The sequence below is a fragment of the Trypanosoma cruzi genome, genomic scaffold (genome assembly GCF_000209065.1).
Source record: "Trypanosoma cruzi strain CL Brener 1047053517141 genomic scaffold, whole genome shotgun sequence".
NCBI classification, from domain to species: domain Eukaryota; phylum Euglenozoa; class Kinetoplastea; order Trypanosomatida; family Trypanosomatidae; genus Trypanosoma; species Trypanosoma cruzi.
In genome coordinates, this window is record NW_001849482.1 from 127,388 (window position 1) to 136,607 (window position 9,220).

The window sequence follows — 9,220 nt, forward strand, 5'->3', positions numbered from 1 at the left end:
CACTGCGTGCGCCACCAGATTTAATTCGGTGCTTACATGGAGGGATGAAGCAAAACAAGCGAGAGGGCATCCTGCATGGTTTCAGGGAGGGCAACATTCGGGTTCTTTGCGCCACGGACGTTGTGGCCCGTGGTCTTGATGTGCCCGAGCTTGACCACGTCATCAACTATGATCTTCCAGGCGACTCCGACGCGTATGTGCATCGTGTCGGCCGCACGGGACGCGCCGGCCGTCGAGGAACGGCGCACACGTTTATTCTCGCCGGCGACAATCGTGCCCCGCTGATTGCCCGCTTCATCGCAAAACAGCAGGGTACCGCGTTGCCGGAAGATGTGCTTGCAATTATTCATGACATTGAGCTCCATGGCAGAGCGGCGACGGAGCGTCCAAAGTACAAAGACCACGCACGTGTCGCGGGCAAAGACTGGCGCGTGTATGGCAGCGCAAAGTCAATAAAACCAGAAGAGCGTCGATATGTCCGGGGATACGGCCATGTCTTGACAATCAAGCGGCCCACCCCACGCAAGGAGAAATAGTCGGTTTCAAATTATGCTCATTCCTGCGTCACGCCATGATCACCCACATCTTTATGCATAAACCCGTATATATATATATATATATATATATTGTATGTATGTGTGGCGGGGAGAATGTGGGGGGAAGTTCCTTTAATCCACATCCATACATACATGTGTACATGTGCATCTATACGTATATATACATATATATATACCGACACTTCACTTGCTTGTTCTTCCGTTCCCTGCTGCGTGATGGTCAGCACGCATTTCTTTTCTTCTTCTTTCCTCTCTCTCTCTCTCTGTTGCTGCCGTGATGAACGCAACCGAAGGAACGTTAAAGAACAGAAGCCAAACAAGAAAAAAAAGCCAATATATAATATAATATATATATATTACTAATAAAATAAGGCAGAGGGCATTGAGTGTAGCCAAAAAGTCAAAACAAAGGGGAAAAGAAAACCAAATATATAAATATTTATATATAAATTAACCAAAAACTTGTGATTGGGAAAAAGGAAGACATAAAAACATCTCCTCCTTTTGGTTGTTGTTTTTTGTTTTTGTTTTTGTTTCTTTATTTCGGATAAAACACATACATAAACACATACATACATAAATATATACATATACATACATACGTTGCTGACAACATATAAGTATAAGTATACATTTAATTATTTATTCACGACGCAATAGGAAGTGAGAGCTGGTGGTAGGGCGGCAAAATATATATATATAGGAAACGTACAACGCAAAGCAAGCGAGCACAAGAAAAATAATTTTAAAGAAAAAATATATATATAAGAGCGGACGAAAAATTTATAAAAAGAAATAAAAGGGAGGGCGGGGAGGGGGGGGAATTTTAAACAAAAAAAAGAAAAAAAAAGGAAACATTTGCCCACAAAAGACACAAACAACAAAAAGAAAAAAAAAAAAGACAGAATTGAAAGGGGTAAAGGAGCGGTGAGTGGGGGCAGTGATGGCGGAACACCTGTTGGAGCAGCTCCGGGATGTGATGGTCCTTCAGCCGAGTGACGGGGCGGTAGGTAACGGGGAAATGGATACGAGCGCAGCAAATAGCCATAAATATTCGGTTGTATCCACCTTCACAAACTCTCCGTTTGTGGCGGTTCTGGAGGATACTGAAAATAACGAGGATGACGAAAAGGAGTTGATTCGGCTGTTGGATGAGCTGAGCCACCGAATACACTGCAGTGACGCGGCAGATGATGTGGAGCGACCTTCCGGCAGCTTTGCCGTGGAGAAGGTAGAGGCCCCTACTTTGCGTGCAAGCCACATGGCACCGCCCATTTATGGCTCACCAGCACCGGCGGGAGGCAGTCCTTTCAATTACGCGTCATGTGTCTCACAAACTACAAAGCCGCCACCGTCTTTTGCGGAGGCTGTGGCCACAACCCCTCCCCTCTCCGAGGTGCCGGTGGAACTGTCACCGTTGGCGGCGCATTATGTCCCCCCAATGCCTGCCGTACAGCAGGACCCAATTCTTCTCCGCAACACACACGGGGTTTTCATGCTGCGTCCCATCACGAAGCCCACACCGCCGTACACACCGCCAAGCCTAACCTCATCCATCTCCCAGCCACCACGTTACGCACTGCCACCCGCAGCGCTTCCGCAATCACAACCTCATTTTCTTGGAAGCTCCTTGGCACAGGTGGGCGGGCTGGCCGACGCGCAAATACCGAAGAAATCCAGTTTCAGTCCGTATGAAATTCCACACTCTATGAACAACGTCATCGGGGGAAGTCAAATTTTGGGCACTGGAGGCGCTGGCAACTATACATACATCAGCACCTCAGTTAAGTCGAAGTCGACCAGTCATATGCAGCCGCCCCCACCGTACCCCTCGTAGTGGGACGAGCAACGCAAAAGGAAACACGAAAAAAAAAAAAAAAAAAAAAAAAGAGAGAGAGAGAGAGGAAGGGTGGTGGAGTAGGCGTTGAATGTGGATTTTACCAACGGGGACACAAAAGCAGGCAGGTGTCTGTTCCCCGTGTGAATTTTTTTAGTTTGAGCTCATTTTCAGTGGATTATGATGTAAGGAGGATGTTACTGCCACCAACATTGTTATTGTTTATTGTTTTTCCTGTAAATTTTCCGTTTTTTTTTTTTTTTTTTTTTTTTTTTTCTATATATTTATATATTTATATATGACAGTTATTACTTTATCTGTGCCATATGCCGTGTATCACCGAGAGAAACTATCAGAGTAGCGGAAAACCCAGTAAAAAAAAAAACAAAAAAAAAAATTAGCGAGTCGAGATGCATAGAGAGAAGGAGGAGAAGGAGGAAGAGGAAGAGAAGAAGAAATAGAGGGAAAAGGAAAAAATTAGCACTTAACGAAGGGAAGAAATAAATAAAAAAACAACACCGAATAAGGAGGGAGACAGAGAGAGAGACAGAGACAGAGAGACAGAGAGAGAGACAGAGACAGAGAGAGAGAGAGACAGACTGTGGGTGTATATTAGGGGGGAGCAATTAACAAGAACATTGGGACATGGGCGTCGGTGTTGTCAATAAAGGTGGGCGATGATGATGTTGAGGATGAGGATGTGTGTTGCTTGTTTGTGCTTAAATTTACTTTGTTTGCATGCTTTCCCCTTATTATCTTCATTGTTGGGCTTTATTGGAGGAGGAGAACAGGGGAAAGGGAGGGAGAGAGAGAGAGAAAGAGAAAGAGAGAGAGTTTGAGGAAAATGAAGAGGAAAAAAAAGAAAAAAAGAAAAAAAAGAGTACATCCATCTGTGAGAGTAACAGGGATGGCGTATTGTATTGTAGTGTGGTGGTGGAGTGGGTGCAGGCGCGAGGAAGGATACATGCATACATCGCTCGACTGGGTGCGTACGGGAGGCGTGCTGGAACGAAAACCAAACAAATCCACATAAATACATACATACATACACACAGAGAGAGTGTGTGTGTGGGTGAGAGAGTGAGAACGATAATCGATCATCTTTGGCAATTGAACCATTTTTGTATGTAAAGAAGAGCAGTGAGTCCACTTCTAATATATTTATATTTGCATATATATATATATTGTATCATTTTGTTGTTCTTGTTTGTTTGTTTGTTTGTTTGTTTTTTCCTTCTGCTGCTGAATGTGAATTCTTCTTTCTGCTTAAATGCGTAACGTTTTTTGAAGGTCCCATTTCACTTGCCAAAATTAATCCGATTTATTGTTTTTCTTTACGAGGGCATTAGAATTGGCTTGTGCAGCCGGTAGGAGGAATGTACGCCGAAGTCCTTTGTCTTTCTTCTTTTTGTTTGTTTGTTTTTTTAAAAGGGGATTATTCTTCTTTTAAAAGTAGGAATTTATTGCGCCTCAGTCCCCACACACACACACACACACCTCCTCTGTCGGCGAGTCGAGGGAGCCACCAGCCATATTCACGCACCACACGGGCGGTGAGGGAGCGGGGGATTTGCGGGAGTCAAAAAAAAAAAAAAAAAAAAACACGTGTGGTGGCAGTGGAGAAGAGGGGAGGAGAAGTGGTGGTGGGGTGTGAGGGAACGCAGCGGTGCCTGTTCCTCCGTGTTTATCAGGTGTTGCATTGCCATCCTAATTGTCGCTGTTGCTCTGGGAGGGCGACGGCGTTTGTTTTCTTTTGTTTTTCTCATTTATTTTCTTAAATTTTTTGTTTTTTTGTTTTTCATTTGTTTCTCTCTCTCTCTCTCTCCTCACCTTATATCCTTTTCTCCCCCCTTTTACTTCATGCCCTCTTTGTTTTTGAGTGTATCCTGCCGTGGCTATTAAAGTGATCAAGAGACTCTCTTATCTCTTACTGTTCATTTACACTTAAACACACACACATACACACACTTTCTTTCTCCCTCTTTTACTATTTTGGGAAGAGAAAGAGAGAGAGAGGGAGAGAGAGAGAGAGAGACGTCTTTATGGTTATGGGCTTACAGCGGACGATCTTACGTGCATGTGTGTGTTTGTGTGCCGTTGGATTTTGTTTTGTTTTTATTGTTATGAGTATTGCAATTGACGTGCATCACCCACGGCATGGTTGTTTTCCTATTACCAACTGGTCTTTGACTGCATGGCTTTTTCTTTTTATTATTATTATTATTGTTAATTTTATTGTGTTTGTCCTTCTGTTTTATGTTATTGTTCTTTGTGTCTTGTCTTGTCTTTCCTTTCTTTTTTCTTTTTTTTATGTGTGTTTGTATGTTTGTTCCCCCCACCCCACTTTTGTGTAGCTTAACACACGGACCGTTTGTGCAGGAGGACCCGGACAGGGAGTGGAGGAGGGCGGAGAGGGGGGACAGGGATATATCAACATTAGGACGAGTAGTCAACACAAGAAGTGAGGCATTCGTATAAAATTAGTACTTCGTCTCTCTCTGTGGGGGGGGCCGCAACAAGCTGCGTTAGTACACACGCAGAAAAGAAAGGAGAAGAAAATAGAAATAAATAAATACAAAAAAGAAAAAAAAAAAGGGGGAGGTGAAGGAGGGGGTACAGGGCACGGCATTATTTTGTGCGGATTTTTATATTCCTTTGGGTAGGGGCGGCTGTATTTTTATTGTGCCCGCAGTCTCCGCACACCGCAGTTCCATGCAGATCACTCCGAGGAAAAGCGGCGGCACGGCACCCGTGAGCCAACTCCCCATTTTCAGCCGCAGCAACTCCAGCGCCGGCCTTGGAGTGGGAGGGCATTCGGCGCGGCCCTCCGTCCATCTGCGCTGCAGCCTTCTGCGCACACCACCGCCTCGTCATCATCACGTTTCACCCTTGGGAACGGCCGCTGTCGCCAGCGCCGGTGGTGGTGGTGGTGGTGGTGGTGACGGCACCACGTCGCCTTCCCTCGCGCCGTCTGAGGCCTATCCGTTTCCATCATCCGGCAGACGGTTCGAGAGGCTGCACAGCGGTCGCCGTGGGCTGGGAAACCACAGCGAGGAAATGTTGCCATATTTGGATTTGGATTCTGTGGCCAGCGAGGCGGAGACGGCAGCGAACGCCATGTCGCGTGAGGAATTAGAGAGTGCCGTGAAGGAACTGGAGACGGAGAACCTCATGCTGAAGAGCGCCGTTCTCCGCGCCCGTGAGGAGTTGACAAAACAGCGGGAGGGTCTGCGGGAAACGTACGAGGCGGCGGAAAAGGAGGGCGAGAGTATTGCAAATCATCTCACACGCCGTGTCAACGCCGTACGGGAGCAGAAGGCACGGCTAGAGACTCAGCTGCACAAGGAGGAGGCGATGAAGGCGGAACAGGAGCAAAAGCTTCTTAAACTTAAACTGAGCAGCTCCAAATTATCAAAGTGCGTGCAACGTGAGGAGGAAGAGACCCTGACAGCGTTAACGAATCGGCTGCAGCAGCTGCAAACTCAACGACAAAATTTTGAGAATCTTTTGTTAGAGCAGTCTTCTTCGCTGCAGCAATTACAGGAGCTTGTGGATAGTCTTCAAACTCAGACAAGATGCAACGAGGGCCTTCGCGTGTCGCACGAGGGATGCTCAGAGGCGGATGGGGATTCAAATTCTGCTGCCGCAGATGCCATCGCGCCGGCTGAGCAGCACTCGTTTCGGAGCGAAACCGCTGAGCACGCGGATCCGGCGAGCGACCCGCAGGAGATGCTTCAGTATCTGAAGCATGAGGTCGCCTTTGTAGAGGGATTACAACGTGAGGCTTTTGAGCGAGGGGAACGATACAAGCTGAGGCGACAGGAGCTTGAGCAGCGAATTTCACATGCGGAATGTGAGCGTCGCAGCAACCGACACTCCTTAGAAGGCATCCATCAGGAGCTGCTGGAGACAACAGCCACAGTGTCAGAGTTGGCGTCCGCGGCGGAGCTGGCGATGGAGACTCAGATTGATCGACAAATCCACGTCCGTGGTTGTACCGGCTCTTTCACCAGCGGCAGCCGTGAATTCCAAACGTCCAGCCGCTTTAAAGAGTCACCTAAAGGGCCAGCCACGAATTCCGCGCAGCTGCAGTCGAATTCTCCCTCTTCAAAGAAGTAAGTGTATATATATATATATATATACATATATATGATCATGGCTTTTCTTTTGTTTTTCTTTGCCATTTATTTTGATTTACCTTTATTTTTCCTTTTGATATGCTTTACTTTGGCGCTGCCCCCCGCACCCTTTAGTTTGGCTCACGTCCCGAAAGCGAATTCCTCTTCCACACTGGTGTTGCTTCGATATGCAGGTGATTTTTCTTTTTTTTTTTTTTTTTTTTTTTTTTTTGCGGTGGCGGCCACGGCGGGGCGGAACAGACGTAATGCATTCAAAATGGAATAAAAGGGCGGTGAAGCTGCAAAAATATTTTTTTGTTTATAGCGGATGAAACATAAGAAGAAGGAGTAGAAAGACGAAAAGGGGAAAAAAAAGAAAAGAAAAGAAAAGAAGGAGGGAGAGAGAGAAGGCAAAAAGGGAGGAGGTGGTGGTGTGTGGAGTTGTAAAAGGGAGAGGGGAAGCGGGGGCCAATGCGAATCCACATTGCGGTGGTTTTCGGTCGTGTTTTGTTTTGTTATTTGCTTTTTTTTTTTTTTTCTTGTGTGTGTGCGGGGCATCCCTTCAAGTGCTGGCGGTAGAGAGAGTGAGAGATGGACGCACTTTACTTTGCCTCATTCATCCCGCTCCGCCCCCACTCACTCACCGCCTCCCGTCTCTGTGTGTGTGCGTTGTTTACTTTTGTGCGCATGCCGCCCTTACTGTTCCTGTTTTTTTGTTTGTTTGTTTGTTTGTTTCTCGTGCGCTCACCCCTTTTGACTTTAAGGAGGTTGTTTTTTTGTTTTTCTTTTTTGCTGCATCTTTGTGTGTGTGTCTCTTCTTGCGCTTCGTGCATTTCCTGCCGCACGACGCTCTTCTTTCCCCATCCGTTGCTCTTTTTGTGTGGTGCCGGTGGAAGCTCACATTATCACGGCGGAGTTCGGTGGCGCGGAATTCATTTTCCCTTGTAATATTTGCGTGCGTGTGTGTGTTATGGGTGCAGCGATGAAGCAGAGCATGGCACGCAGCAGACGGTTGAGGCGCCCCTGCATCAGCCTCACCTTTGCGCTGCTCTGCCTCTTTCTAGTGACGGTTGTGTACATCACGGCGTACACCGTTGGAAAGTTTTCGATGGACGCGCGCGGGCGGGAGAAGTTGGATTTGACCGACCGCATCATCCACTCCATGACGAGGCGCTTTCAGGAGTGCCAGGCGCAGAAGCAGCTGCTGAAGAACGGCCAGACCACCGCACGTATGGCTCTTGAAATTGCCCAGGAGACAAAAAAGAAGTTGGAGATGGAGCTTGGGCTGATGCGGAACCGCAACACCCTCATGCTGCAGTCCGTCGAGGAGTGCAAGAAGGAGTTGGAGCTGCTGAAAGAAAACGGTCGTGGCGCGGTGACGTTGGCGCTTCAGCTCGACCGCCTTACAAAGGAGCGTCAGCTTTACATGGACGCCATCGCCGTCGTCAACAGGAGCAGCGACGTGGGGCGGCGGCAGACGGCCGATGTTTTTGCGGCCATCGCGAAGGAATTTGACGAATGGGAGGATGCCGCGCCGAACAAAACCGAACTTTTAACAAATTGTAACAACGCGATGCGACGCTACAGTATTGTGTTTGACGCCGGGAGCACCGGCAGCCGGGTGCATGTGTTTCGTTACAACTTAACATCAACCCCGCATGCGGGCAATTTCAGCTGGAACGGCACAAGACCCTCACTGGCGTCATTTCTGCGTCTGGACGATGAGCTTTTTGTTGAGAACTATGAGCCCCTGTCGAGTCTTGCCAACCCCAATGATGCAGTCGCATCCCTTTCACCCCTGCTTGAGGCCGCGAAGGCATACATCCCGGAGTCGTTGCATGCATGTGTACCAATTGAGATGAAAGCAACGGCGGGGCTCCGGCGCATTGGTCGTGAGCGTGCAGAGGCTGTACTGGATGTCGTACGTCGCCTCTTTGCGCGTGGACCATTTTGGATGCAGTCGGAGTTGGACTCCGTACGCATTCTTGAGGGATGGGAAGAGGGGCCGCTCGCATGGCTCACCGTTAATTATCTCCTTGGCGCATTGAATGGGGACAACAACACGGCCACTATTCTTGATCTTGGCGGCGGATCGACCCAAATTGTCATGCACCCCAGTGATCCCAAAGCCATTGAAGCTTATGCCGAGTTCTCATATGCACTTAAGGTGAATGGTCGTTCTTTTGTGGTGTACCAGCATAGTTACGAGGGCAATGGATTGCACGCTGCTAAGGAACAACTCCTCCAGGCCGTGGCAGCGAACAACACCGGTGCGAACTCCAAGGTCCAAGCGGCGAATAAAATTGCCACAGGAACGGATGCGACTCCCGGTGCTTCTGCTGACGTGGCCGTTGATGCCTTCCCCTGTTTTCCAAAAGGATACGTTCACACGGAAACAGGCATTTCTAATACGAGGGACGGTGGTAAGGTGCCATCGATGGAGGAATGCTCGGCGCTTTTCCGCCGTCACGTCGTTCGGAAACATCAACCGTGCGGCAGTAATTCCTGTGGATTCAATGGTGTCTTTCAGCCGGATATTTCAGCCGTGCCAATGGTCCCTGTGTATGCCTTCTCCTTTTACTACGACCGCCTAAAGCCATACATAAAAGATGAGGTCATCCGTGTGCAGGATGTATTGGATATTGCTAGTCAAGTGTGCCGTTCCATGAAGTCTGTGCGGGAACTCCTTGAACAAAACGACACGAAGA

General features: G+C 48.0%; 4 protein-coding genes across 4 annotated transcripts, besides 31 other annotated features; all 4 read left to right on the forward strand.

Moving 5' to 3' along the window:
• On the forward strand, nucleotides 1-536 carry Tc00.1047053511571.10 (ATP-dependent DEAD/H RNA helicase, putative; the record flags this gene model as incomplete). Its single annotated transcript, XM_800773.1, has 1 exon — nucleotides 1-536. A coding segment is annotated over one exon (536 nt), but the record flags the coding sequence as incomplete, so codon positions are not given.
• Nucleotides 1-2,639: a sequence feature (heterozygous, Esmeraldo-like haplotype).
• Nucleotides 603-627: a microsatellite.
• Nucleotides 682-733: a microsatellite.
• Nucleotides 890-928: a sequence feature (AT_rich).
• Nucleotides 983-1,011: a sequence feature (AT_rich).
• Nucleotides 1,060-1,093: a microsatellite.
• Nucleotides 1,112-1,159: a microsatellite.
• Nucleotides 1,293-1,325: a sequence feature (AT_rich).
• Nucleotides 1,386-1,464: a sequence feature (A-rich).
• Nucleotides 1,501-2,394, forward strand: Tc00.1047053511571.20 (hypothetical protein, conserved; the record flags this gene model as incomplete). Its single annotated transcript, XM_800774.1, has 1 exon — nucleotides 1,501-2,394. One exon carries the CDS (start codon nucleotides 1,501-1,503, stop codon nucleotides 2,392-2,394), a length of 894 nt encoding a protein of 297 aa, XP_805867.1.
• Nucleotides 2,423-2,446: a microsatellite.
• Nucleotides 2,640-3,052: a sequence feature (areas merged during assembly that could not be assigned to a particular haplotype. This can correspond to areas where the two haplotypes were merged or to regions with more than two copies in the genome that were merged during assembly.).
• Nucleotides 2,643-2,670: a microsatellite.
• Nucleotides 2,672-2,694: a sequence feature (AT_rich).
• Nucleotides 2,815-2,869: a sequence feature (GA-rich).
• Nucleotides 2,922-2,993: a microsatellite.
• Nucleotides 3,053-9,220: a sequence feature (heterozygous, Esmeraldo-like haplotype).
• Nucleotides 3,188-3,228: a microsatellite.
• Nucleotides 3,236-3,274: a sequence feature (A-rich).
• Nucleotides 3,422-3,448: a microsatellite.
• Nucleotides 3,598-3,623: a microsatellite.
• Nucleotides 3,976-3,996: a microsatellite.
• Nucleotides 4,137-4,249: a sequence feature (T-rich).
• Nucleotides 4,393-4,429: a microsatellite.
• Nucleotides 4,594-4,725: a sequence feature (T-rich).
• Nucleotides 4,933-4,989: a sequence feature (A-rich).
• Nucleotides 5,311-5,335: a microsatellite.
• Nucleotides 5,452-6,513, forward strand: Tc00.1047053511571.40 (hypothetical protein, conserved; the record flags this gene model as incomplete). Its single annotated transcript, XM_800775.1, has 1 exon — nucleotides 5,452-6,513. The coding sequence occupies one exon, from the start codon at nucleotides 5,452-5,454 to the stop codon at nucleotides 6,511-6,513; it is 1,062 nt and encodes a 353-aa protein (XP_805868.1).
• Nucleotides 6,517-6,545: a microsatellite.
• Nucleotides 6,711-6,744: a microsatellite.
• Nucleotides 6,850-6,879: a microsatellite.
• Nucleotides 6,880-6,905: a microsatellite.
• Nucleotides 7,219-7,247: a microsatellite.
• On the forward strand, nucleotides 7,483-9,220 carry Tc00.1047053511571.49 (nucleoside phosphatase, putative; the record flags this gene model as incomplete). Its single annotated transcript, XM_800776.1, has 1 exon — nucleotides 7,483-9,220. A coding segment is annotated over one exon (1,738 nt), but the record flags the coding sequence as incomplete, so codon positions are not given.